The sequence below is a fragment of the Episyrphus balteatus genome, chromosome 1 (genome assembly GCF_945859705.1).
Source record: "Episyrphus balteatus chromosome 1, idEpiBalt1.1, whole genome shotgun sequence".
NCBI lineage: Eukaryota > Metazoa > Arthropoda > Insecta > Diptera > Syrphidae > Episyrphus > Episyrphus balteatus.
This window is the reverse complement of record NC_079134.1, coordinates 129,812,264-129,839,955: the sequence shown is the minus strand read 5'-3', so window position 1 is coordinate 129,839,955 and position 27,692 is coordinate 129,812,264. Positions and strand designations below refer to the sequence as shown.

Genomic DNA, 27,692 nt, shown 5'->3' with positions numbered 1-27,692 from the left:
ACATTTGAAGAACGAATTTAAAGTTCTTTTTAATACCTACATTTACCAAATTTGTACATAAAAAGTTGTTAGTTCTAAGAGCAAGTTCGTGCGACCCAGTCGTGCATTTTATTTTTTTTATTTTCTGAAACGCTGCGTCCATTTGTGGCACCCACCTTCCACTCTTTAAATGTTAAAGCAGTCTCATCATAAAGAATAGAATTTGTGGTACCAGTCGAAAGCTTATTATATAATGTAATATTATCATTTTAACCTTTATTTGGGTATCCTTGAGTGCAGTAAGCGTGCAGCCTTAGCACAGTTTACCTTCCCGCTTTTGCACAGTTGATAACGAGGATGCAGAGTATTGGCTAAAACAGGCACCATCTCTTATTTTAACTCTCTCTAAAGTTTCGTGTCAATGGAAAATTTTGAGGTTTTCAAAACCAAGGTTACGATCGATGACGAGAAATCCAAAAAAATGCGAGTCATCCGCATTTATTCGAACAAGACCTCCATTTTTTTGGATTTCTAATCACGTAACGTTGTACGTTGGTTTTGAAAACCTCAAAACTTTTCATTGACACAAAACTTTAGAGAAAATAAAAATAAGAGATGTTGGCTATTATAAGGTAATTTTCTCCATTTCGCTTCGTTCTCGAGTTATAACGGTTTTTATATTTTTCGATGTGTTTTTTTTTTTCTGAAAAAGCTGTAGTTTTGGCAATCTTAAACTATTAAAAAATAAAACAATTTATTCGAACAAGAACTTATAACTTTTTAAACTTGTCTTTTCCACTTCATATAATGGTTTTCCCGGAATTTTTTTCGAAGAAGATTTTAATAATTAGTTTTATTTCATACTTTTATTTTTCTTTGACATCATTTTATTAAGAAAAATGCGTTATTGAGTACGTAACTGTTTTCTCTCATGATTAAATAAGAATAATGTAAAGTTTTAAACAAAAATTAAGTAAAAAAAAAACCAAAAATTAAGTAAAGATATAACAAAAAAATGTTTAATGAAATTCAACTGACGATTAATGTGACAACTTTTGTTATAAATTAATTCACAAAATTGCGCTATGATTTATAACTTGACCCTCTCAGACTTTTGGATTTAAATTTCTGAGATAGTGTCTTAAATTTTGAAAGCGATGAGTCATGCTGATCAAAATGAATGATCTATTAAATGCCTGCAACTCAATCAAGCGTTAAACAAATTTTCATAAAATTTTGTAATATTTACGTAGGGGTATATACCTACTACCACCTATTTGATTTCATTTATGATTTGTATCCGTAACAATAGAAACAAGTTTGGAATTTCATCAATGAACACACTTTTTTGGTAGAATGTCGTGTGTTTTATTAATTTGGCGCCAAAATGGTGTGAATTAAATTTAAATTTGGAAATAAATAAAATACTAACAAATTTATTTGTATTTCTTTGAAAAATAGGAAGGGGTAAGGTGTGGATGTGCAGAAAATAGTTTAACATTGATTCATGAATTATTCGGCGTGTGTGTTTAATGACTCGATAAATATTTTTTGTATATTTTGTGGCAATCTAAAAAAAATTAAAGAGGTCAATAATGTTTTGAATGTGACTGAATTGGTCCTACCATTTAGGAAAATATCCGTCTTAAGTAAAAACATTTTAAATTTTTGTTCATAATTAAGTTTTTATTTATATTTACTAACTGTACATTATATTGTTTCTTGTTTTTTTTTTTTTTTTTTTTTTTAGGGAACACCTCAGAGATTTGAAATATTGGTAAGTGAATTTGTCTTAAGCATTTTTTTTAATTCAAAATTAAGTATCTTAAATAAATTATTTTAATACATTTTGGCAAATTTTCTAAAATCTTAGTTTTGATTTGAAATTGATAACTTCTTTTAGTTGAAAGATATAATTTAGTTATGATTATTTCGTGTTGGTGAAATTTCCTTCTTTCGGCTCATAATTGGTGATTTTTTAGGCGATGTCTTAACCAAAGTTTGTAGAGCAACTTCATTTTCTGGTGAAGGTGATGATCCACCACCACTTCCAGAATTTCTGCGTGATGTTGATGGGCGGACATTAGTATCTAAATGACGAAATCTAAAAAAAAAATAAAATAAAACTATTAACTTCCATAAAAAATAGAATTTCAAATTGAAAAATTACCTCAAACCAATTTTTGAACCATCTTCTGAATTGTTATTAAATAGAAAAGCTAATGGCCAACTAATCCAAGTGCCATGACGTTGATCAGATGGTATTTGAATTATAGGTGTTCCATCAACAACTGGTGACATCATATCCAATGACAATTTAGGACTTCCAGTTTTATTTATAGCTGGATTATAGATTTTCGGGTCACTGACCATGCGAACGAAGAATGAACGTTTTTGAGCCAAAGATTTGTTTTTCTTTTTATTGATAATTTCAGATATTTCATCGTGTTGTTCTTTCTCCAGAAGTTCAGTTGCAAAGTCAACAATAACATCCCAAGCATAATCGATATCTTCGTCGGTAGCATTTTGAGCAACTGCACAAAATCGAATAATGTATTTTTCATTAACGCAAGCCGGTACCATGTGCAATTTTCCTGATTCGTTAATAATACTTAAGAGTTTCTCATTTAGTTTATCAGATCCAACTAATCGAAAACAAACTAATCCAAGCTGAAATTTAAGACAAAAGATACTCATTTTAAGCATTTATTTTCATAAATTACACTGCTTAACAAAATTAAACTTTTTTTTTGTTGCCGAAACAAAAATATACTTTTCTGAAAGTTTTCGGTGTGTTGAACTCGAATCCGAAGTCAAAAAAAATTAATCAGCTCCCGTTTTTGAAATATTACCGTTAGAAAATGCAGTACTTCGGACCTTATTCTTTTATACAAGGGAAATTGTTTGAGCATATTTATAGTAACGGTTTTCACAAGAACTATTTTCCACTTTTTTAAATCTGTTTAAATATTTCCGATATCTTTTTTACTATCCTGAGTTGTTTGGCATATTTTAAAAATTTTATAACGTCATTATCTCCTTTATGATATATGAAGCCAAACCCACTAACTTCATTTTAAGATATCTCGGGCACTACAAACGATATTGAAAAGATTTAAACAGGTATCGAAAGACGGAAATTAGTTCTTATAGAAACCGTTACTTAATATGCTCTAACAATTTTCCTTATACAAAATAATAAGGCCCGAAGAACTCAAAAAAACGTTTTTTTGCATCTCAAAAACGGGAGCTGATTAGTTGTTTCTGACTTCGAAACCTCCAGAAAAGTATATTTTTGTTTCGGCGACAAAACCCTTGTAACAGTGTTATAATTTAATTCTCTTTCATTAACGTATCATTATTTATTTGTAAAAACATCCAGAATTTAAATAACTTTAAAAGAATTGTTTTTATGAAAAATGTATGTATGTATCAACAAAAAAGTTGCCTACAGTGCAATAGTCAAAAACTACCTTTTACTTTACAAAATAATTAAGATTATATTTTTGAATTGAAATTTGTTGACTTTTAACAGAAATCGTAAAAAACCACGATTTTTTAACATCCATCCCACTTTTTTGCCCACCCACCCCCTTTCCCTCAATTTGTTTGTGCGCAATTTTTTCCCCCCTTTCATATATCATTTATCCTAATTCCAACAATTCCAAACTGAATTGGAACGTCTATTATTCGTTTGTTTTCAAAAAAAAATATTTTTCAAAGAAAAAATTTGAAAGTTTATTTAATATCCATTTTTTTTTTTTTTTCAAATTTCAAGGATTAAGCTTATTGTAATTATAAAATTGAATAAATTAGTCGAAAACCAAAATGTTGGTTTTTCGCACTTGTGATTTTTACCTTTACTTGGATTTTAGTTTTTGTCAAATATCTCGGTTTGTCTTCGTTCTTTAAAAATATGTGTAAAACAATAAAGGTACACTGAGAAAAATAACCAATATCAATTTAACATTTTTTAAATATCAGCAAAAAATGCTGGAAAAATGTGCTTTATAATGATTAAAATATCAAAACAATATTTTTATTCTAAGGATGATATTTAAATAGCAAATATTTGATTTTTTTTATATTTTATTATTTACTTATTATATCAATTTTTCATCTGTTTTTCATTCCAAATTATTGAAAAATATTAAATAAAAAAAAACCTCTTAATTTTTGCTAATTTAAAGGCCCTTTGTAAATTTTCGAGTAAAATATATGAATTACTGAGAAAATTTGATCGGCAATAAGATTTTACATATAATTTTGAAGAAGATAATAAAACAATTATATCACGTATAATAGAGAAAATAATTCAGCATTCTTATATTTATAAAGAATATATATTCACTTTCAGTAATGTTTTGTTTCATTTTAAAGAAAAATAATGGACGGGAAATATGGTTGGTTTTTTATTTATATTTTTTTTTCTTCATATATTTTCTGTCTTTAACATATTTACCCTTAGACCTTATATTGGGAAGGTACTGTCCTTTAAAAAAAATAACTTTTCGTTTTTATCTAGCCTTTGACCACTTGTGACTTTTTATTTTTCAACTTGTAACTTGTAACAGGCTGGTTTTTGGTATACAGCTTGGTGTAAGGGTGTTTTACAATCTGTGAAAGTCCTGAAGTTTCCTCTGTCCGCTAGTCTCATTATAAGGGGTCAAAGGTCACAACATTTTTTATTTAAAAAATTATATTGTACAAAACTGTAGCTGAGTTTTTTTTTCAAAAAAATTATATAAAGTTTTTTTGTATCACGCACCGTTTAGAAGTTATATCACTTTAAACTTGCGTATCTGTGTGTTGATATTTTTATATTAGTTATTTTAATTAGATTACATGGGATAGTTTGAAATGTTGTAATGTCTAAACAGTTTTTTTTGTAAAATAACCTCAGCTAAAATTTTGTAGAATATAAGTTTTGTCTAAAACCTACCGGATTGTAAACCACCCTAACACCAAGCTGTATATACCAAAAATCATCCTGCTACAATTTTTTTCCATTCTTTGACAATTTTTCCTCTATTCTTACTGGATTAATATTTATTTGTTGAATAACATCATAAAAGTAGTGTAGCTATAACCACATAAAATTATACTTTACAACGCAATTGTCAAACTTATATTACTTCTTCACAAAAAAAGGAACAGCTAAAAAACGTCCTTGAAAATTATAATATGAATCCATCCCACCAATATATTTCGTTTAGCTATGGGTATCTTAAAGATACTCTCACTCAACAGAATATGAAAAATCTTCAAGTAGATAATCTGTCTTTAATATTCTTTCGCACGTAACGCCGACATTTAATTTTTTTCAAGTCTCATCGAGTCAAGTTTAACGAATTAATTTTGTTTTTTATCCCTGCTTCCCATTTCAAGAATCCTAATTTAAAAATTATGTCCTTTTGAAGTATTAATGAACCCTCATCGTGACACAACTGAAAAGTATTATTTGTTTGAAGATGTAAGATAAAAAAAAAAAATATTTTAAGCATATAAATAGGAATATTCAAATTTCAGACAAATATTTAAGTCTCATATTCAATATATCGCTAAATACACAAAGTCCATTTTTATAAGTTGATCTTTAAAATACGATGATGAACACATTTTCACACCTAATCAGAAGATAAAATTGACTATGAACCTGAGCATCGAAGTGAGACGCGTAATTTATCACTTGGTCATTCATTATCATTAGCAATGTAGATTTTGTTTGTCAGCAAATTGATGTATTCCTTATAAATTAGTATAACAAAGAATGTTAAGTTTTTTTTTTTTTTTTTTTTTTCGATGTGGTAAAAATACGTACATACTTGGCATTAAATTATGAATTAAAACTTGCAGTGAGTGTGATAAGTTAGATCCAAGAAAATCATTTAATTGAAATTAACAATCAGTTAAATTAAATAAATTGCTTATTTGGGTCTACCTTTAATTTGTAAATTCTTCGTTTAGCGTGGAATAAGCATTTAATGTTTTCAAAATATTTATGAGACAAAATTTTGTCGATCACTAAATTTTTAATTTACAAACTAGGGTTGTAAAAAATCATTTTATTATTAATGCATTTGCTCTCCATTACAAATTTGTAAAAAAACATTTCTTGCAAATAAAAAAAATCCATTGAAAAAAAAAATATTTATTGCAACTAAAAACATTTTGCATTAAAAAAAAAAAGTTTTATTGCAAATGAAAAAAAAATTGCATTGAAAATAAAATTTTTATCCCAAATAAAATATTTTTGCATTGAAAAAAAAAAAAATTATTTGCAAATAAAAAATTTTCTGCATTGAAAAAAAAAATGAAGTGCAAAGTGTGTGCATTACATTAAGTTCAATGTTATAGTTGAAATAGCTTATACAGGGTGTCCCAAAAGTTAACGTCGAAACGAAAACGGTAGGTAGGGTAGGTGGTGACAGTTATCAGAAAAATGATAAAAAAAATCGCAGCCATATATTTTGGGAGTTATGGGCATTTGAAAAAAAGCCGTGACTACAAATCTTAATTTTTCTCATTTTTTTCTTTTGTTACGGAACCTTGAATAACCCTGCTATCAAATGCATTCAAAAATTTTAACTCAGCTGTATCAGTTTTAAAGAAAATATTACTTTTTTACCCAATTTAGTACTAAAACATTTTACATGACTCTAATTCAATGAGCCGTAGTGTAAAAAAAATGCACTACAATGTTTCGGCAAGTTGCCTTAAAAGTTAGTGTGTGCAATTCTCTTTTCAAAATGGTATAACATTGTTGGGAATATTCCATAAATAACCGAGATAAAATTTTTTTTCTTAAGAAATCCCACTTTTTTTTAGGTAATTTTTCCATATTATTTAAGTTTTTGTATTCTGAAAGGTTCTGAAACTCGACGAATAATAAAAAAAATATTTAATGCACACATTTTGCATTGATTTTTTTTCAATGCAAAAAAATTTTTTTTTCAATGCAAAATATTTTCCATTTGCAATAAATTTTTTTTATTGCAAAATGCAATGCAAATTTTTTTTTATTTGCAATAAATATTTTTTTTAATTTCAAATGCATTTTTTTTAATTGATATTTGTACAACCCTGTAACAAACTACAACCTAATGTATGTATAATTACTTATAAAACAAATTCTTGATAAGTGAATTCTTGATGTGATGTCTGTGCAAATGGTACCGGCGGCGGCGGCGCCGGCGTATTTGCAAGTGTTTTTCTATAAAAGACAGTTGGTATGATAACCAAAAACCAAACAAATTTATTTGAATATCCAAGTAGAAAGGGTGTTTTTTTCGACAAAAATTTAAAAAGTAAGGCTTAGTATTTTTTTCGAAATTTTATTTTGCATTATTTAAGCTTAAAAAAAAAATCGTGATCTAAAGAATAAAAAAATGTTTTTATATTGTAATCAGCTCTGAAATAAAATGCCCTTAAAGCATAAACATAATTTCATTTCTGCAAAATAAATATTAAGTTAAAAAATCCAACTTTTTATTTGTGTCAAAAAGAACCATATCACCTTTCTAAAAAATTGAATATCACCGATCTTGGATATTATTTGCATGATGTTTCAGTATACTAATTCCATGTTTTATACCTAAATAATTTCATATACCTATGATATGACAAATGAAACCACTCTATGATATTTTTTTTTTTTTTTCAAAATTTACAAAAATTAGATGGTTTCTATTTGTGGCCGATTAAAAAAGCAATGTAGGCAACAAATTTGATGTGCAGCTAAAGATTCTAAAAGTTTCATGTTTTAAATCTGAATCCATCAAGGCACTGACCATAAAGATACGAAAAGTTGAAAAATATATCAACTGACTTTTGAACTCCACCTTTTTTTGGTAACTTTCCCGTCTTGTATCTTTTTAAAAAGAAACTGCTGACGGTCAATTTCTTGATAGAAAAAGGTGAAAATTTTAAAAAAAATTCAATTGCAAATAATTCAACAACCCGAAAATTTATAAACTTTTGGTTTTCAGTTATGAATAGAGTCTAAAATGTCCTTTCTTTTGATGTCTCATTCGATGGATTTGGAGAAAAATTTTGAAAATTCCGAATTTTTAGAAAAGGGGTACCCCTTGGATAATTTTCGAAAATTTAAAAAAAAAAATATTTTTTTAACTGAATGTATAGGCCTGTTCACTGTGATCTCATATCTATTAACCAAACCAAGTTTCGGGACTTTGATCCGAAAATATCTGCTTCCGAATGAAAAAAAAAAATACTTCGGTTGCAAATAATTCAACAACCCGAACTCCTACAAACTTTTGGTTTTCAGTTATGAATAGAGTCTAAAATGTCCTTTCTTTTGATGTCTCATTCGATGGATTTGGAGAAAAATTTCACAAATTCCAAATTATTCGAATAATGAAGGTTTAGGAAAAATTACTTAAATTATTTGCTACCCATTAACATAACTACATTCCCTTAGTATGGTTTAGAAAAGCCGCAATTTCTTACCATTAACCGTTTTCTTTAAAGGCTTTTGTGCTGACTAATTATACTTCTGATTTATTTATTGTTTCTTAACTTTTGTAAATATGCCAGAGAAATTTAAAATTCAATGACTAATGCACTCAAAAATTTTGGCCACAAAAAAACTTAAATCCGTGTTCTTTAAAATCAATAAATAATTTTTTTTAAATCACATAATACAAAGTTGTATTCACGTGTTATTGCCCACGAGTCATAATTCTACTGAAATTTACACAAAAAGCCGGTATCTATTGCCACAGACAACATTCTTTCAGTTAACCTGACCCCAAATACTTTTCTTCATTCATATACAATTCTTGATTTAATTATATCAAAACAAACACTCTTGTCCATCACACACAAAAGAAATCCCCTTGAAGCATCACTTCATAAGCTTTTCTCTCAGTTTAAAAGAATCTACAAAAATACGTACCTTGACTTGATTACAAATCTCGAACCGATCGTCTTTGAGTACATGTTGTTCAAACCTTTTGGCCAAATTAATATGATGTCGGATGTACTTTTGAAGCCCGGAAATTCCATAATTCCTCAAAACAAACCTGCAGCACAAGTTTATCGAAATATTTCGAAATCACAAATTTAATACAAAATAATAAAAAAAAAAAAAAAAACACCTAAAAACAACAATTTATTTATTGACATACCAAAGCTTGAGTGAACGAAATCGACGACTTAGTGGAACTCCCCAATGACGATAATCGATGGCAGCATCCGAATAGCCGTGTTGTAAGTAAAGGGGATCCACAACCAGAGCTGATGTCAGACGAATGCGATCACGCACCCACAACAGCGAGCAATCGAAGTTCGTCAACATCCATTTGTTGGGGTTTGTGTTGAATGAATCAGCATATTCGATGCCCTACAAACACCAATTCAATTAAAAATTAGATAAATATGCAAATAATTGTGCTAATCGATTGTGAGATACATGAGTAAGCAATATTATTCGGACTATATTCGATATGGACAGTCCGAAAAAATAAGCTGACTAATCAGAAGACGAAAACATATTTAGCCAGACAATCCAAGTTAGGTTAAGTTTTTTGAAAACACATTTCTGATCATGATTGGTTAAAGCTTTCAGAATTTCACACTGTCCGAATAATTATCGCCATGACTGTATAGAACTATAAATAGTCATTCATTAACAGTTTTGATCATTGAGAAGCTGTTCGCTGTCTTAGCTACCCCACACGGAAATGTAAATTTACAAAAAAATAAAAAAAATCTCGAGAGCTACGCTACGCCATGCCGAGCCACCCACCCGCATTTTTTTGTTTTTGTATTTTTGTAAATAAATAAAAACCCATTAAAATAAGTACACACACTTACCTTTAAGAGCGGCTTCAGTTCGGGGCAAATGAACGAATTACCTGCATAGGCAGCATCAACATGCAGCCATACAGCTGGAAATCTTTGAATTTCTTTTCCAATTTCATCGAGGTTATCGAATGAACATGAACCAGTAGTACCTAAAGTTGTTGACACAAAGAATGGTACTAAGCCTTGAAGTTCATCTTCTTCCATGGCCTATAAACAACGCAATCAAAAATCAAAACAAAATTGTAAGCATTTGTTAGTATGAAATGAGTGTAAACAAATAATAATTATTAAGTAAGGTATACTCATTGATATTTATTAGTCTTGAAAATCTATAGTTTAAGTACTTTGTCTTCTGAATATAAGCAGGTACTACTGTTTAGGAAATATTATGTGTTTGTTAAAATATGTAATCTGTTTGTTATTAATATTGTTTATAGTCCGGTCAAATTAGACTAAAATAAGGGGGTGAGGTTACATAAATTCCCAGCAAGCTGAAAGTTGGTAGGATTGTTGGAAACACCATCATAAATAAAATCTAAAAAGTCCTCATCAATCCGAGACCTGGAAAAAAATTTACTTGGGGTCAAAGGTCACAAAAACTGGTTTTTCACGATTTTCAGCAAAACGGTGAGTCTTATCAAAAAATTTTCAATGCGAGAAATATTCGGACCTATTCTAAACAAAAATTCCCAGGGAAGTGGTTTCGGGAGAAGGGCCCCAATCGGAAAAATGGTGGAAATTTCCATTTTTTTTTTTTGCTTTCCCCATCTTCTGAATCAATGAAGAACGAAATTCAAGCTTAAAAAAATAATGAAATTTCAAGAACTTTTCAGTTGGGAGTTTTTTTCAGAATAGGCCTGATTATGACGAATACAACTCAAATTCAACTTTTTGAATCGTTATACGTAAGAAACGGTGGGTATTAGAAAAAAGTTTCATGACACTTTTTATATATATAATAATCTGGTCTACAATTCTCGCATTGAAAATTTTTTGATAAGACTTACCGTTTTGCTGAAAATCGTGAAAAACCAGTATCAGCAAATGGTCTCAGTCGCCAGTGCTGTTAAGTGTCTGTACTTTGTAGGTACATTTATGTGCGTTGTACTGTGAAAAAATTTATAATGATAGTATTGAGGGCATTTTTATAGCATTAAGAGCCATTTGCTGAATCGAAACTTAAATAATTTAGGTATGTTGAAGTTGAACATAAACTCTTTTTCCCTACTTTTTCCTCTCTGTCACATAAAGATTTATGTAGAACTTAAATGCTTAAGTTTCGATTTAGCAAACGGGTCTAAATAATACTTAAATCAAGACTATGCGATTGTTACAGACAGTGAAAGAAATGTAAAAATACATACCTACATTATTTAAGTAAAATTAAGTAAACAATTATATAAAGCATTTTAAAACATGATTTTTTAAATAATTGATTTCAAAGCCAACATTTTTAAGAAGAGAAAAAAAAATATTGAAATTTTTTTTTTTCATGACTGTGAAATACAAACTTAACTGCCTTTATTGATTCCTTATCAAAATCTGAAAACCTATAAGATTTGTTTTTGATTACTTTGCCACTTATTCCATATATTTTTTAAGCTCAGGCCCCAAAAAGGACCATTGGTCGAAAAAAAGACTATAGATTTGGCATTTCAAAAACGACCAAAACTTGAATTTGATAAAAGGCATTAAACCGTTGTGTTTGCCAAAACTTTGGTTGGATTTGAAAATAATTTTTCAATTTCTCCAAATGTTAACTCTCCTTTTGGATCATCTGTCCCGCTTCTCGCGACTTAACTTTGTTGCTCCGCTTAAGGTATGTACATAAGGTTGGACCACTTAACGTTTTAATAGCAATACAAGACTGTTGTAACTCAAAATTTGTTTTGCTTGAGGTGACATCATATTTTACACAATAACTTTAAATTTATACATCTAATTTATGTATCTAATTTATATATCTATAATTGCTGAATTGTTAATGGCATTATTGAAGTTATACTTCTTATGGGAGGGTGGGTATGAAAATTTACTTTTTGACAAGAATGTCAAAGGGATTATGACGCGATCACCCTGGGTAGCAGGGCTGTCGTTTAACCTTTAGAGTAGGCAGTACTTTAGTATTTAAAAATGCAGTACGCCGCAGTACGGCAAACATAAAGCACACAACACGTTGCAAGTTACATGTTTCATGTGGCAAGTTGCATGTGGCAAGTTTTATGTGGCAAGTTGCATGTGGCAAGTTGCATGTGGCAAGCTGCATGCGGCAAGTTGCGTGTGGCAAGTTGCATGTGGTAATTTCCATGTGGCAAGTTGCCAGGGTTGCAAAAAGCTCACATTTCAGCTCAGCTCACAGCTCAGCTCAAATTTGAGCTAGGAACCATAGCTTAGCTCATTTGAGCTGAGCTGAAAGTGAGCGCCCCAACTTCCAACGCCTATATCTCGGATTTTTGAAGAAAAAGAAAAAAAAATGTTTTTGATGTCAAAAGGTAGCGGGGACTCTAACCTACATTTGGGTACAACTCTCATGCCTGAAGGTCCACGCGTTCTCAAACCGGGAGAATTTAAAAGTAAAAAAAAAAATAGACACGATTCTGAAATAAAAGGCATGATGTGGCGGTTTAACATGGAAGGCGATTTTTTAAAAATCTGATAATGTGCAAAGCGTAGGCCCCTGACACAAGCTATCATTTCCCAAAAATTTCTCTCAAGCAGTTTAGCTTCCAGGAGCGTTCAAAGATTCGGGGATTTTTCGAAAAAAAATTTTACCCCAACTTTCAAACGCGATTTTCTCGGAATTTTTAAAAAAGTTGAAAAACCGGATTGTACCGGAATTTTTTTATATGATAAAAAATGAAATATTTTACGAAAAAAATAGAAATATATTTACTATTTACTATTAAAAAAACCAAGAGAAAAGATCACGAAAAATTATCTGTTTTATTTATAAAAATATCCATGTGTTAAAATAATTCCGTTAATAACTAGAACCAAACATCTTAAGCTATGGTGTTTTATAAAAGTTTAAAATATCTTCATATTTCATTATACTTTCCAAATAAAAATCAATGTATCCTCTCACCTATCACAGCTCAGCTCACTTTACCTTAGCTCACCCAACAGCTTAGCTCAGCTCACCCAACAGCTCAGCTCAACCATCAGCTCAGCTCACTTTCAGCTCAGCTCAAATGAGCTGAGCTATGGTACATAGCTCAAAAGTGAGCTAGCTCAAAATTTGAGCTGAGCTGTGAGCTGAGCTCAGCTCACTTTTGAGCTTTGTAGCAACCCTGCAATTTGCATATTGCTACTACTAGTGCTGAAGCACACACAATTCTCATAAAATTACCATATCGCACATTTTATGCGCAATTCGTTTACTTTCGTTAAGCATATACCGTACGTCCTGAACCGCACAACATGAGTAAATTTCACAGAATAAATTGAAAACTACATGGACGCAAGGAGGATAAAAGAATTAATTTATTGTTCACTTGATAAATATGTAAAAAAGCGAAGTGTGGATTAATTAATTTAATAATAGAAATTAAAAATATCAAATGAAATTCATTTACATATACTGAATGAGAAGTATAACTTCAGTCGCGTGTACATGTGTACACACACTCTTTTTTTTTATAAAGGAACTTGATAAAAAAAATTATTTTTTTATAATTTGAAACATTTTTTCGCATGATTTTTTTTTTAGTTACAACAGTCTTGTAATACTAGTGTGATATACAAAATGATTTTGAAGTCGAACGACTATCTGCTTCTACATTATCTTCAAATGTCAACATTTTACGGCAAAAAAAGATTTATGTACAAATTTACATAACGTCGCCGTAAAGAAAAATTGTTCTAAGTCACAAAAAGCAAATTTTACAGGGGACGATTTTTAAGTTTCAAATTGCTTTAAAGCGACAATTTTCTGCTCATTTGCCATTCAAGTTATGTTTTTTATAAAGTTTGTTCTTTTCTCTTGAATAAAATATACAAGTTTACCTCATAATAAGGTGCATACTATTTTTAAAAACTAAGAACCCAAAATTGGACATAGTACAATTCCTATGCAAGTACGTTTTTTCCTTAAATAAAAAGTGGACTTAGAACAAAATATGAAGGGACTTAGAACAATCAAGAATACTCGGGTTCATTTTCTAAAGGCTACTTCCCTGTGTTTATTGTTCTATGTCCCATTAAATTACATTATCTGCGGAATGAAATTTTTTTTTGACAAAAACGGTTTTCAAATTCGGAAAGAGCATCCTCAAATTAGTAAAACTGCATCATTAACTCATTTTCGGTAAAAATTGGATTAAGAACAATTTTGCTTTATGCCGACGATAAGTCCAAATTTTTTTTTCATAAATCCAATCAAATAAGACAATGCTCACTAGTGAGTCTGAAGAAGTGGTTTGTCTGTTTACCAAGTAAAATCAATAATCATATCATATTTTTTACAAACGATTTTGCTTTATAGCTGTTTCGGATTTTGAAAGGATTCCATTTCTTTTCTCTGAATGTTTTTCTCTCATTTTTGAATTTAATACAATTATATTTATTTGAAAAAAAAAAAAAACTTCCAACCTCAGCAGGGAATTGAACCTGGAATAGTTTTGCTTCCGAGCATTATTTATTTTTAAAACTCTGAGCCACAGCTGGCATAATGAGGGTGGTTGTTTAAATTTTGCATTCTGCTTATTCTCAATTTTTTTTGTTTTTGTCGTAGAAGAAATGACTTTCAATTCAAAAGGGAAATCATTTTCTTTTAAATGTAAATACCGTGTTTCATGTAGAATTAAAACTAAAACATTTTGTTCTGACTTTTTCAGATAAAAAATGTATAATTCATGTCATTTGAAACCAAAACCATTACGAATCGAATTGAAAAAAAAAATATAAACCGTTGAAAATCGTTATTTAAAAAAACATGATTTTTTATACTTGATTTATCCTTGTTTTTTTTTTTATACAAACATATGGTTTTTAGCAGTACTGCTTAAGTTGTACTGCGTGCCGTGGAGCTACTTTTCTGACAAGGCGCGTACAAAAATTCAATGTAGAGACGCCATTTTGTAATTTTCGTTTATAAACTTTTTTCTAATTTCACTTGAATACATGCCTAATAACAAACTCAAGAAGTTTTTTACTTCTTCTTCTCCATTATCGACGGTAGTCATGATCTCGGATGGGGTCACAACTCTCCCACTTTACTGCTTCACACTACGGCTCCGCATGTGGGGTTCGCCGTCAAGAAGTTTTTTACTACTAAAATTTTATTTAAAAAAAGTTATCCTAACTGAAAATATAATCAAATTTGTGTGCATTAACAACCAATAGTTTTTAAGTACGGCCTTGGCTAAAAGTATTAGGCACCCCAAACAAATTTTTTTTTGAATACTGGAAGTAACTGAAGCAAATTGTAAAAAACTTCAAGTATTCACAGTTAAAACGCTTCAGTATAATGCTGCGTTATGGTCTCATTCACCTGAAAACAAGAACTTGCAGTAATTTCCTTCGAGATATAGTGAGAGTGCGTTGAGAAAAAACTACTTGTATTCAAATCCTTCTACCTGCTTCTGCAACAATATATTCCAAAGAAATTTGGTGCTGAAGAAGAAGCATGATTTCCTTAATACATGGGAGGAAAAATTAAGACTTGGGGTTTCATTCTTCCCGACTTATTTAAAAAATTAGTGATAAAAAATAGTAAAATCGGCCCAAAGCCACATTCAATCAATATACTCCAGTCAAAAAAGTTCCAAATGCCCAACGAAAAACATGAGACAAATCCTCTTATAACAAGAAACAATGAAAACAACCCCTCTCACTGAGAACTATTGTTCGACTTATAAACAAGCGAAATTTTTTTAAATTTTCTTAAGGAATGATGCTTTCTTAAAATTATAATAACTCGGCTCGTGTGGGTCGTAGAGAGCTAATTTATTTTTTTAGCCAATACTTGCACCGTTTACAAAATAATAAGGCAAGAGTTTGCTAAACAAAAAAACGTCTTTGACTTAATGTTACTTATTTTTTATTTGTTTCAACAAAAATAATGTGCATCAAATCGATAGAAAATGTTGTAACGAACAATTAATAGCTTTATTGTTTGTCGTAGGACACTCTGAAGCCGAGTTAATCCCAAAAAACGATATTTTTGGGTGTTTTCGCACCGGTTTTGCATGTGTTCATTTATAAATTGCTCGGCCATCTTTGGTGATAAAGAGCTGATTTTTTCTGTTAAATGCAGGACATAAATAGAGCTACAAAATAGATTAGAAAAATGTCAATCATGACATAAGCTTTTTTCGAAATAATGACAAAAATGTGTTTTTTAACAACAAGAATTTCACTTTAAATGGCTGCCATTTTGTATTTACTCACTCAAATACAATGAAATTACATACAACGATAGTAAATTATAAGGAAGCGAATGTATGTTTATTTTTTGGTCTACGACAATCTGGAGCAAAGATATTAGCTTAGAAGTAAAATATACCAAAAAATGCATTTTTGTGAATAACTCCGCTAAAAAGAATGATCAGGTGGTGAGAAATTGGGTTTAAGCCTTTTAAATATACCCCTATCGATCCATGAAATAAAAACTGACAGTGCCTCTCTGCGCAAGGTCAAATGACGCTTTGACTGGAGTAATATGAGAACCAATGGATAAATTGTTAAAGTTGTATATATTTAAGACACCCACGTGCATTACGACTAATTTCAGCCAAAAAGCATTTTTTTGTGGTGCCTAATACTTTTGGCCATGGCTGTATATATAAAAAAGATTCCTTCTAGATATTCTCTCCTCTTTAATTCCGAAGTATGATAAATTGTTCTTAAAAGTTTCTCACGCACAAAATCAATAGAAAATTTCATTTTTCCACTGTTCTTTTGCATATATAATTTTAAAAATCACCGTATTTTTTGAGTATCTGAATCATTTGAAACATTTGATTTCAATTTACCTGTGCAACAATATTCCCTCGCAAACTTGAATTCTCATCAGGTTCTAAAATCCTCAGCTTCACAAAGCATATCATTGCAGCTTTTTCAACACAGCTATGAGCCTCCTTCGAACAATATGCCATCAATTTGGACAACAAATGACCTTCCTCAACAAAGGGATGCTGTGCCTTGAGTCGTTTAAGAGCTTGAGCACGAGCAGCAAGCATTGTCACTAATACACACTCAGATGCGGAAGTCTGATAAAAAATTTAAATAAAGGAAAGAAAACAATAAAAATCAAAACATTGTTCAAGATTTTCAATTGATTTTTTGTTGTAAGTACATTTATTATTCTTTCTGGAAAAACGTTTTTATTTTTCCAAAATATAAACAATGACTCTATGTTTTCAAAAAAAAAAACAAACACCACAGGAATTATTTCGTATTCTCTAAAAATAGAATCACGAAATCTATTTTTAATTTATACCTGAATAACACCACCTCCTTTGCTGCCCTCCTTCAGTGCCAAGAAATGATCAGGCAATCCAATTGCCTTGCCTCAAAATTAAAAAAAAAAAAATTAAAATAAACAATAACAAGTTCATTAATCAAGTCTTGTATTTATGGCAAGTTAATAAAATTATTGGTTAAATTGTAAATTAGATCATTTTTGATTTTTGCAAATTATTACCTAACCAATCTAGAACTATCGTCTCTAATTCTGTACATGCTGGACTAGCTGCCCAAGAGAATCCAATGCAACCGATGCCATCGCCCAACATATCACCCAAAATGGAGGGGAATGAATTGCCAGCTGGAAAATATGCATGGAATCTTGGATGCTGCCAATGTGTTACACCAGGCATAATTTTGTCTTCTACATCGGACATGATTTTCTCCCAAGGTTCAGGTTCTTGAGGTGCTTCATCTTTTGTTAAATTTTGAAAAAGAGTTATGAACTTTTCGGTTCGTTTTTCCTTTTTTTGTGCATACCTGGCAAAAGATGACGAAGGTACCCTGGCTCAACAGATGGAGTCACACGCCTATCATTCAATGTCTCCAAATACTTGCAGATGTACTCTACCATTTCTCCACCGCGTTGCCTAAATTCGTCACAATCCATTCTGCAAGGATTTAAAACAAAAAGAGGATAAACTATTTGGAGTTTTCACTGTGAAAAATATTTTGTGATACGATAACAGACGAGAAGAAAAAGATGCATTGTTCATTAATTTTGGCATTTAAGGTAGTAGCTCTAGCTTTTTATTGAACAAAATTAGGGAAAATTTAGAATTTGTTATTTTTAAGGAATTTCATAAGTGGTGTAAAAAATTTAAATCCGTTTTAATATAATTAATAAAACAGGAACGGGTCGTTATTCTGTATTCCAAAATTCTGTATGTGAAGAAAAAATTCTGTATGAACATAATTCTGTATTCCATTATTCTGCTTTTCTATTATTCTGTATTTCAAAATTCTGTAAATCCAAAATTCTGTTTTTCAAAATTCTGCAAATGCAATATTCTGCTTTTAAAAATTCTGTAATTCTAAATCTCTACATTAAAACATGTCCCTCAAGTAAGCAGAGCAAGTACCCCAAAATTATATCAAGTGCTCCCCTACTTTTGAAATAACTTAATGTTCTGCTAACTCGATTTAAAGTTAGCAGAGCAATTACCAGAAAATGCCTCAAACTGTTAGTAAAAAATTCGGGTTTGGTATAATATTTAGGTGATAAACAAAAATTCAAAAAAAAAATTTATTTACAAAATTAATTTTTTTTCTGTGATTTTCGAAAAAAAAAATTTTTTTTTAAATTATCTTGAATAATTAAGTGCTTAACTAATTTGAGTTAAGTACCCAATTTTTGAAAAAAAATTCCGAGATTTTCCTTAAAAAAAAATATTTTCATTTTCCATACAAATTCATGTTCTACTAACTTGAATTTGTTTTTTTTTTTTTTTTTTTTTTTTTCAAAAAATTCCACTTTTTCGAAAAAATTGGACATAAATAATTGAATATTCGACTAATTTGAATTAAGTGCTCCACTTTCCGATGAATTTTCCGAGATTTTCATGTTCTGCTGGCTTTTTCGTGTTCTGCTGGCTTGAATTTCATTTTTCTCAAAAAATTCAATTTTTTTCGACAAAATTCGAATGGAGTCATTAAGTGCATGACTAATTTGAGTTAAGTACCCTATTTTCTGAAAAATTTTCCGAGATTTTTCATTAAAAAAAATATTTTCATTTTCCATGTTTTTTTTTTTTAATTTGAAGAAAGACTTCGTTATTAAACATAAAACCATTGACACACAATTTATCCTTTCCTTTATTAGGTTTTAATGATTTAATATTTTCCATTTTTCTGAATTAATTTTATATCACGATTAACTCATAACACTTAACTTAAGCTGTCGAAAGCAAACTGCTTCAAGGTTCTGCACACAAAATATAAAAAATCTGTAATCCAAAATTCTGTAAATGATAACAGAAAAATTGTTTTGATAATGAAAAAAGTGCGCACTTTTTTTATTATCAAAACAATTTTTCTTTTATCATTTACAGAATTTTGGAGTACAGAATTTTGAAATCCAGAATTTTGAAATCCAGAATTTTGTGTTTACAGAATTTTAGAATACAGAATTATGAATTTACAGAATTTTAAAATACAGAATTTTGAATTTACAGAATTTTAAAATACAGAATTTTAAAATACAGAATTTTGGAATCCGAATTTTGGCCCATACAGAATTTCGACCCCAACTCTAATAAAACATCGTTGTAAATGATCATTTAAACAAAACCAAGTAATTCAATATAAGTTCAAGTGACCTCAACTCCAAAAAACAGGTACGACAGTGGGCTCATCAGTTAGATCTGTCGTACCCTTACTAAGACGCCTTATTTTGGTCGATGTTTACTGATGAGCCCACTGTCGTACCTGGGCGAAACGCTTCATAAATTTTTGGAGTTGAGGTCACTTGAACTTATATTGAATTATATTCAATCACTCCACTTAAAATAAAAATAATTTTAATAATTTTTTATTATTTTTGTTATTTTTTTCTTCGTTACAAAACCAAGTATGCCATTTGATTTCTTGTATGAAAAAGAATTTTTAGAAAAGAAATTCGAAAATCGTTGGAGTCGGTTTTTAAAAACTTTGTGTTTTTTCGTTTTTTTCGTCTCTTGTTTTTATTTTACACTTTTTTTTACTAAATTTAGGTTCATGCAATGCGTATTTGATTATAAATAATTTTGTGGACTTGGGCATTGCACGGCGCAAACTGTAGACGCTTTTTAGCTGTTAATTCTTACCCCTGTTACATTTAGCCCCACTCTCCCCTACCCTATTTTCTGAAAAATTTTCCGAGATTTTTCATTAAAAAAAATATTTTCATTTTCCATGTTTTTTTTTTTTAATTTGATCTTTCTTCGTTATTAAACATAAAACCATTGACACACAACAATTTATCCTTTCCTTTATTAGGTTTTAATGATTTAATATTTTCCATTTTTCTGAATTAATTTTATATCACGATTAACTCATAACACTTAACTTAAACTGTCGAAAGCAAACTGCTTCAAGGTTCTGCACACAAAATATAAAAAATCTGTAATCCAAAATTCTGTAAATGATAACAGAAAAATTGTTTTTGATAATGAAAAAAGTGCGCACTTTTTTCATTATCAAAACAATTTTTCTTTTATCATTTACAGAATTTTGGAGTACAGAATTTTGGAATACAGAATTTTGAAATCTAGAATTTTGTGTTTACAGAATTTTAGAATACAGAATTATGAATTTATAGAATTTTAAAATACAGAATTTTGAATATACAGAATTTTAAAATACAGAATTTTGGAATACAGAATTTTGGAATCCGAATTTTGGCCCATACAGAATTTCGACCCCAACCCTAATAAAACATCGTTGTAAATGATCATTTAAACAAAACCAAGTAATTCAATATAAGTTCAAGTGACCTCAACTCCAAAAATTTATAAAGCGTTTCGCCCAGGTACGACAGTGGGCTCATCAGTTAGATCTGTCGTACCCTTACTAAGACGCCTTATTTTGGTCGATGTTTACTGATGAGCCCACTGTCGTACCTGGGCGAAACGCTTTATAAATTTTTAGAGTTGAGGTCACTTGAACTTATATTGAATTATATTCAATCACTCCACTTAAAATAAAAATAATTTTAATAATTTTTTATTATTTTTGTTATTTTTTTCTTCGTTACAAAACCAAGTATGCCATTTGATTTCTTGTTTTAAAAAAGAATTTTTAGAAAAGAAATTCGAAAATCGTTGGAGTCGGTTTTTAAAAACTTTGTGTTTTTTCGTTTTTTTCGTCTCTTATTTTTATTTTACACTTTTTTTTACTAAATTTAGGTTCATGCAATGCGTATTTGATTATAAATAATTTTGTGGACTTGGGCATTGCACGGCGCAAACTGTAGACGCCATACTTTAAAGAGCTGTAGAGCCGCCATTTTGTTTTTTGTTTTACTTCAAAAAATTGTATTAGTACTTCATTATGTCAATAATGTCATATAGATACTTTTGCAAAGGACCCCTCACATTTTGTATGGGAAGTGTCGATATGGGCAGAGAGTAAAAAAATGGACAGTTTTTAAGATAACGGGTTTTTTCTATGACTATCTCAAACCTTTTATAAGGGATAGTAACTCTCTATATTGTGTTTTGCGTCATTTTTTAGTGGAATCCATAGGTTTTTAGGGTCACTGAATCCAAATCCGAAGTCCATTTTGCCTCATCAGGTAAGGTTTTCAAAATAACCTCAAAAAATGTCACAGTCTCAAAAAAAATTTTTCTTTGATCTGGGAGTGCGACTATGTTTGATACATGTTTTTTGGGTCGCTGAAACCAGATTTGAAGTCTATTTTATCCTATCACTCCGAGTTTTTGAGATAACCTAAAAAAAGTAACGAAAACCTTTTTTGAAGTTATCTCGAAAACCTGACGTGATAGGACAAAATAGACTTCGAATCTGGTTTTAGCGACCCAAAAAACATATATTTAATATAGTCGCACTCCCAGATTAAAGAAAAAAATTTTTTGAGACTGTGACATTTTTTGAGGTTATCTTGAAAACCTTACCTGAATAGGCAAATTGGACTTCGGATTTGGATTCAGCGACCCTAAAAACCTATGAATTCCACTAAAAAATGACGCAAAACACAATATATAGAATTACTATCCCTTTTAAAAAGTTTGAGATAGTCATCGAAAAAAATCCGTTATCTTAAAAACTGTCCATTTTTTTACTTTCTGCCCATATCGACTTTTGATCAAGAGCTTCAAGAGAACAACATACTAAAATTTCAGACAATTTCACCGAGGGCCACTTCCCATACAAAATGTGCGGGGTCCTTTCAATAAATGCTTGCAATTTTCAAAAAAAAATTATTGAAAAAGCTGTCTTTCAGAGGGATTTCCCCCCTTAATATTATTCAACACATAAAAACGAGATTTCGATGAAATTCATTGACCCGTTTTCAAAAAATTGATTTTTCAAAAAAAAAAATTTACCTAAATATATTTTAAAAAATTCAAAAATCTGTTTTTTGAAATAACGTTTATTTTAACGTTTCTGTACAAAAGTTTTGGATGAAATTTTTTTTTTGTCGTTTACGACAGATTTATAAATTTAAAAAAAAAAAACGTTTTATGGCAGGAACCGTTAATAACGATACAAACAAATTGTTTTTTAATTCAAAAGGTGATTCTTATGTGTACACACAAAAATTTTAATCAAAATCGTTAGAGTCGTTTTTGAAAAAATCCACTTTTCTATTTTCGTTATATAACAGGTACCGTCCTCTAGAGAATCACCCAAAACTGTTTACTACAAAGTTTGAAGAAAATCGCTTCTGTAGTTTAGGCTGTAAGTCGAGGTACATAACATACAGGCAGACAGAATTGCGGACCCACTTTTTTGGTATTCTCCATCATCGTAATGTCATGTCTGATTGGGGTTGGGTTGGGGTCAAAATTCTGCCGGGGTCAAAATTCTGCTTTCGAAATTCTGCTTTACAAAATTCTACTTTCAAAATTCTGTTTTTCAAAATTCTGCAAAAAATTCTGTAAAATCATCTTCTTGAAAAATTATCTGCTTATTTGATTACTTTCCTAAATAATTTGTCATTCTTTGAATGCATATTAATTTTATTGTTTTATAAATGAATACATTTGAAAATATTAAGAAAAGGTTTTTAATACTAAACATTTCCGAAAATAATTTAAAATTTTTTAATTTGTCAAATAAAGATGAATATTCAAAAATTTTAATAAGAAAAGGAATATCTTGTATCAAACAACATCGGTTCCAATAAGTTATAGATTTTATTTGAAAGAAAGTCAGTTTATGCATTTTAAAAAATATTTGCGACACTTAAACAAAAAAATTTAGGAAAGTACCAATGTTGAATTACATTGATGAGGTGTATTTTTCTTTAGTCAGGGCATATGCTATAAAGAAAAAAAAAAACAGAATTGGCAGAATTTTTTTGTTCAAGTATAATGCTGGCAGAATTTTAAAAAAGCAGAATTTTGAAAAGCAGAATAGAAAAAAAGCAGAATTTTGAAAAACAGAATTTTCGTTAAAAAAGCAGAATTTTGAAGCCAGAATTTTGACCCTATTAAGTCTGATTGTTATCTCGAGTTAATTTTTTTTTTCAGAATCCTCGACTTGCCCGAGCTATATTACCTATGTATATCGCAAGTAATGCACCTATTGTTTTTTTGTAGTAGTGCTTTGAGCTGATGTATCTGCTGAACTTTATGTCCTTTAATGAGAAGAGGTCCTGTCTCTTGGAGCTTTTGTATTCCAAGTAACAATGCTATTGTGTTGTAAAACTTGTTCTTTCTTCAACTATTTTATTCTCTAAATTAAAAGTAAATCGGAAGGATTTTAAATTTCAGAAAAATTATTTATTAAATGAAACCCATAGTGCAACAGGTGTCTAGAATATAGGTTGACAACTAGAGGGTAAAAGGCACGTGGGTTTAAAATTCTTATACAATCTAATTCATTGTCTGATGAAGTTGATTTGAATTGAAAAAGGTAGTAGTATGTAATACAAATGAATATCATCCTGATGGTCACAAAAGGATTATAATTGGACAAATGCTCCATTGATATGTTTAAAGGAATCAATAGTTTTTTTTTTCGGCAAAATGGAGCAACATTTAGGTAGGTGGAATGTAGAAGATATTGAAGCATCTTCTATAACCGGTGGAAAAGAAGAAATTTGCAATGAAGGATGAGTCAAATACGTTTGAAACAGTTTATATAATCATACCGTAATCGGACAAGCAAAGTATGAGATTGGTGTTAATGTTAAAGTACATTTTGCTGTGAATCTCTCACATTTTGGAGCACAGATATTAAAAGGCGACAAGATATTCTAAAGTGCTTCTTCTATTCTTCTTTAAGAGGGATTTAAGTTTATTTTAAGTTAATAAAAAGTGAAAGTGCGCGATCAACAACATTTCAACATTTTTTGCTCTGTAGTTACTGATTAGGAATGTTCTGCTGATACAAGCCGGCAGATTTACGTGCTTGTTATCACTATAATAATTTTAATATAAATCAGTTACTTTTCAATTTTCGTATGTTTTGGTTATTTTTCGTGCAAAATCTGCTGCCGGTTTTTAGACTTTTCGTTTATTGTTTTCTAAAAGAACTGAACATTTTTTTGAAGCTTCACAATCCATAAATATCCGAATTTAAAAAAAAAATTCATAGCCGACGGCAATTCGAAAAATCAATTAAGAGGAAAATATGCTGAATTTACGAAAGTTAATATTTTTGATTCTTGAAGAGATTTTTCCAAAAATGCATATTGTTATGACTCTTTGCTAAAAGGATAATTAATAGATTTTTCGAATTGCCGTCGGCTTTTAATGCATTTTTTTCAATTCGGATACTAATATGGATTGTGAAGCTTCAAAAAGAATTTTTCAGCTCTTTTGTGGGTTTTGTTGTGAACCCACATACTAACAGATGAGTCAAAACTCGTTTTCAGGACATCAAGACCAACAGAAAATTAACTTCTTTTTTTTCATCCAGACAAGAAATCTTTTTTACTGGTCTAATACATGTTTAAAAATATTGGCCCTTAGTAATTGACTCGAATTTAGAGAAACCTCGATTTAAAACCAAGTTTGAACATTGAACTCTTTACTCGTCCTAACATAAATTCAAAATTTAGGAAAATATTATAAAATCATCTTCACAGCTCTCTCAGAAATGAGAATTTTTAATTTATTTCAGAAATTTAAAATAGGTTCTTTCTAAAATGTTAATACAAATTGAACTGACACAAAAATTACAAAATATTATGAAATAAGCGACTCCCAGAGAATAGGCCATAGGAAATTACGACAATTTTGTTTTTTTTTTTTTTTTTTTGAAAAAAAAAACCCAAAATATTTCTTTTGGTGAAAATTAGAAAAAAACACCAGAAAATAATGTGGGAAAAAAGCAGAAATATTGGAAAAAGAGTCGGAAAATAAAATGGAAATTAGGCCACAAAATTATACACTTTGGCTTCCATATTTCATTTTGGAAAAAGTGCTTAAAAAATTATAAATTCTGGTTTATTTTCCACATTTCATTTTGGAAAAAAGACCAAAAAAGTTTTTAATATAAAAAAAAAAGACTGAAAAATAAAAATGCAACCAATAAGGGTTTCTCCTGGGGTAACATAATTTAATGTTACAGTTTTTGTTACAAAACATAATTCAATGTTAATTTTTGTATGACAACAAATGGTTTCTGGCTTTTTTCAAATTTTATTTCTGTTTTTTTTTTTTCATTTTTGAAATGGAAAAAGCACCAGAATTTTTTTGGGGAAAAATGCCAGAAATTCTGGAAACATTTCGGGAAAAGTTTTGCACTTTTTGGATTTCATCTGGCTTAATTTCCGTGAGGCGAAACAAGAAAACAAATAGTAATTTTTGTTCTTTCATCTTCTTCATTTGAATAAAAATTCATAGAAAACAAAAGATTATCATCAAGTTCAGCTTTGTTATAGGTCGTTTCAAATCTAAAGTCCCATGGAAAATTGAGCAAAAATAAAAAAAAACTCATTCGCTTACTGGAAGGAAGCATTTATGAGACAGCTGAACTTTTTCTAAAATTACGATAAAATAATGAAGAACAGTTCTTGATATCCCTATTTTAATTAACTGATCCGTCTGTGAGATTCACTGGGTAAGCCTCAGAAAGCGGATGCAAGTCTCCCGGGCTTGCATCACTCCATATCCGCGTGCAATACAAAAAAACATACAATTATTTAATTATTTATCATCTGAAGGCAGTTGGGATAACTTTGCCGAAGACATTGTTATAGGACTAGGTGAAGATGGACCAGAAATGTCCAGTTTATATGAAAGCAATTCATAAATTAAAATTCTATTCCCATCTTTTCATTTGTATAATTGGGCAGTAAATATTTTATTTTTATTTTTCAATTATTTTGAAGTCGTCACCATAGAAATCATTAATAAACAAATTCAGATTTTTCGTTTGTTTATTTTTTTCTCTAGCATTTCTTTCATTCAAACAAGCATGATTTGTTGTTATTTTTGAGTTGATTTGTCGCAATGAGCCAATAAAATTGAGTTTTTAGTTTATTTGCTCTCAATTTTATTGGAAGGGAGAAAATAAACTCAGAGTCAGGACTTTTGATTTGAAACGACCTATAATATATATTAATTCCAAAAAATACATTTGGAAAAAAAAATATATTTCAAATAAAAGTCAAATTTCTTACAATTTAGTCTATTTGACACTAGCTTCAATATTATAGTTGAAATAGCTTATTTAAAGCTAAATAGTCAAAATTTTAAGATTTTCGACGAATATAAATTAAAAAAATAAATTAATGGACAAATTTTGCTTTAAATTTTTTTTTTTCAATGCAGTAATTTTTTGTTTGCAATAATATTTTTTTTAATGCAACATATTTTTAATTGAAAATGTTCGGTTTACATTGAAAATTTTTATTTAAGGAATTTTTTTTTAAATTGCAAAAAATATTTTGCTTTAGTTTGTAATGGAAATGCATTTAAAAAAAAATTATTTTTTCAAGTTTTCCTTTTTTATGATGAAATAATTTGGAAAACGCAATTTTCTAATTCTTATTATAATAAATACACCAAATTTCCATAGTAAAATTATGGTTTTGCTTAAAAAAAAAAAAAAAAAAACGAGTTTAACCGGTGTTTTTCATCATCTTTATCTTTATTGAAAGTTTTATTTCTTATTTTTAAAAAGTCCTTAATTTTTTAACTGCATAAATGAGCCAAATTTGTATTATTTATTCCAACAGTTGTAGTACTTTTCAACTGTCTTAAGAAGATATTGTTTAGTCATTTTAACTTTAACTATTTTTCTCACTTATAACAAATATAACACAAATTATTTAAATTAACATGAATTTGCATTCAAAGTAAGATTTTTTTTTTAACTTATGTATTATCTTTATCACTTTTATTTTTAAGAAAAGTTTTTATTTGACCAGTTTTTATTTTTTTAAACAAATTTTTAGTTTTGTCACCTTTTTTTCAGATGTAAAAGTTTTTTTCTCGATAGTTTTTTAAATCTTATTTTCAGTGTTATTTTGTTTAAACAATTTTAAAAAACTGATTTTAATGCTTCATATGTATATGTAAGGTTTTTGTTCAAAATCTTAACTTTTCCACTTAATTTTTTTATTTGTTAACACTTAATTGGAAATATAAAACTTCTTTTTATTATTTCCATATAATAATGCCTTTTATACACTTTTGATCCGTTATTCATTAACTTACTTTTCAAATAAACCGTTTTTTTACTGCCGAATAAGAAAGGAGTATTCACAACCGTATCCGACCAGGACCGAACACCAAATGATC

General features: G+C 29.4%; 1 protein-coding gene across 1 annotated transcript; it reads right to left on the bottom strand.

Moving 5' to 3' along the window:
* Positions 1 to 1,784: 1,784 nt before the first annotated feature.
* On the bottom strand, positions 1,785 to 27,692 carry LOC129917121 (tyrosine decarboxylase). Its single transcript, XM_055997478.1, has 10 exons — positions 27,609 to 27,692; positions 17,755 to 17,885; positions 17,453 to 17,689; positions 17,249 to 17,319; positions 16,782 to 17,018; positions 9,817 to 10,014; positions 9,129 to 9,343; positions 8,897 to 9,023; positions 2,150 to 2,649; positions 1,785 to 2,083 (listed from the first exon to the last, which is right to left on the bottom strand). Exons 2-10 carry the CDS (start codon positions 17,882 to 17,884, stop codon positions 1,897 to 1,899), a joined length of 1,902 nt encoding a protein of 633 aa, XP_055853453.1. The 5' UTR covers position 17,885; positions 27,609 to 27,692; the 3' UTR covers positions 1,785 to 1,896.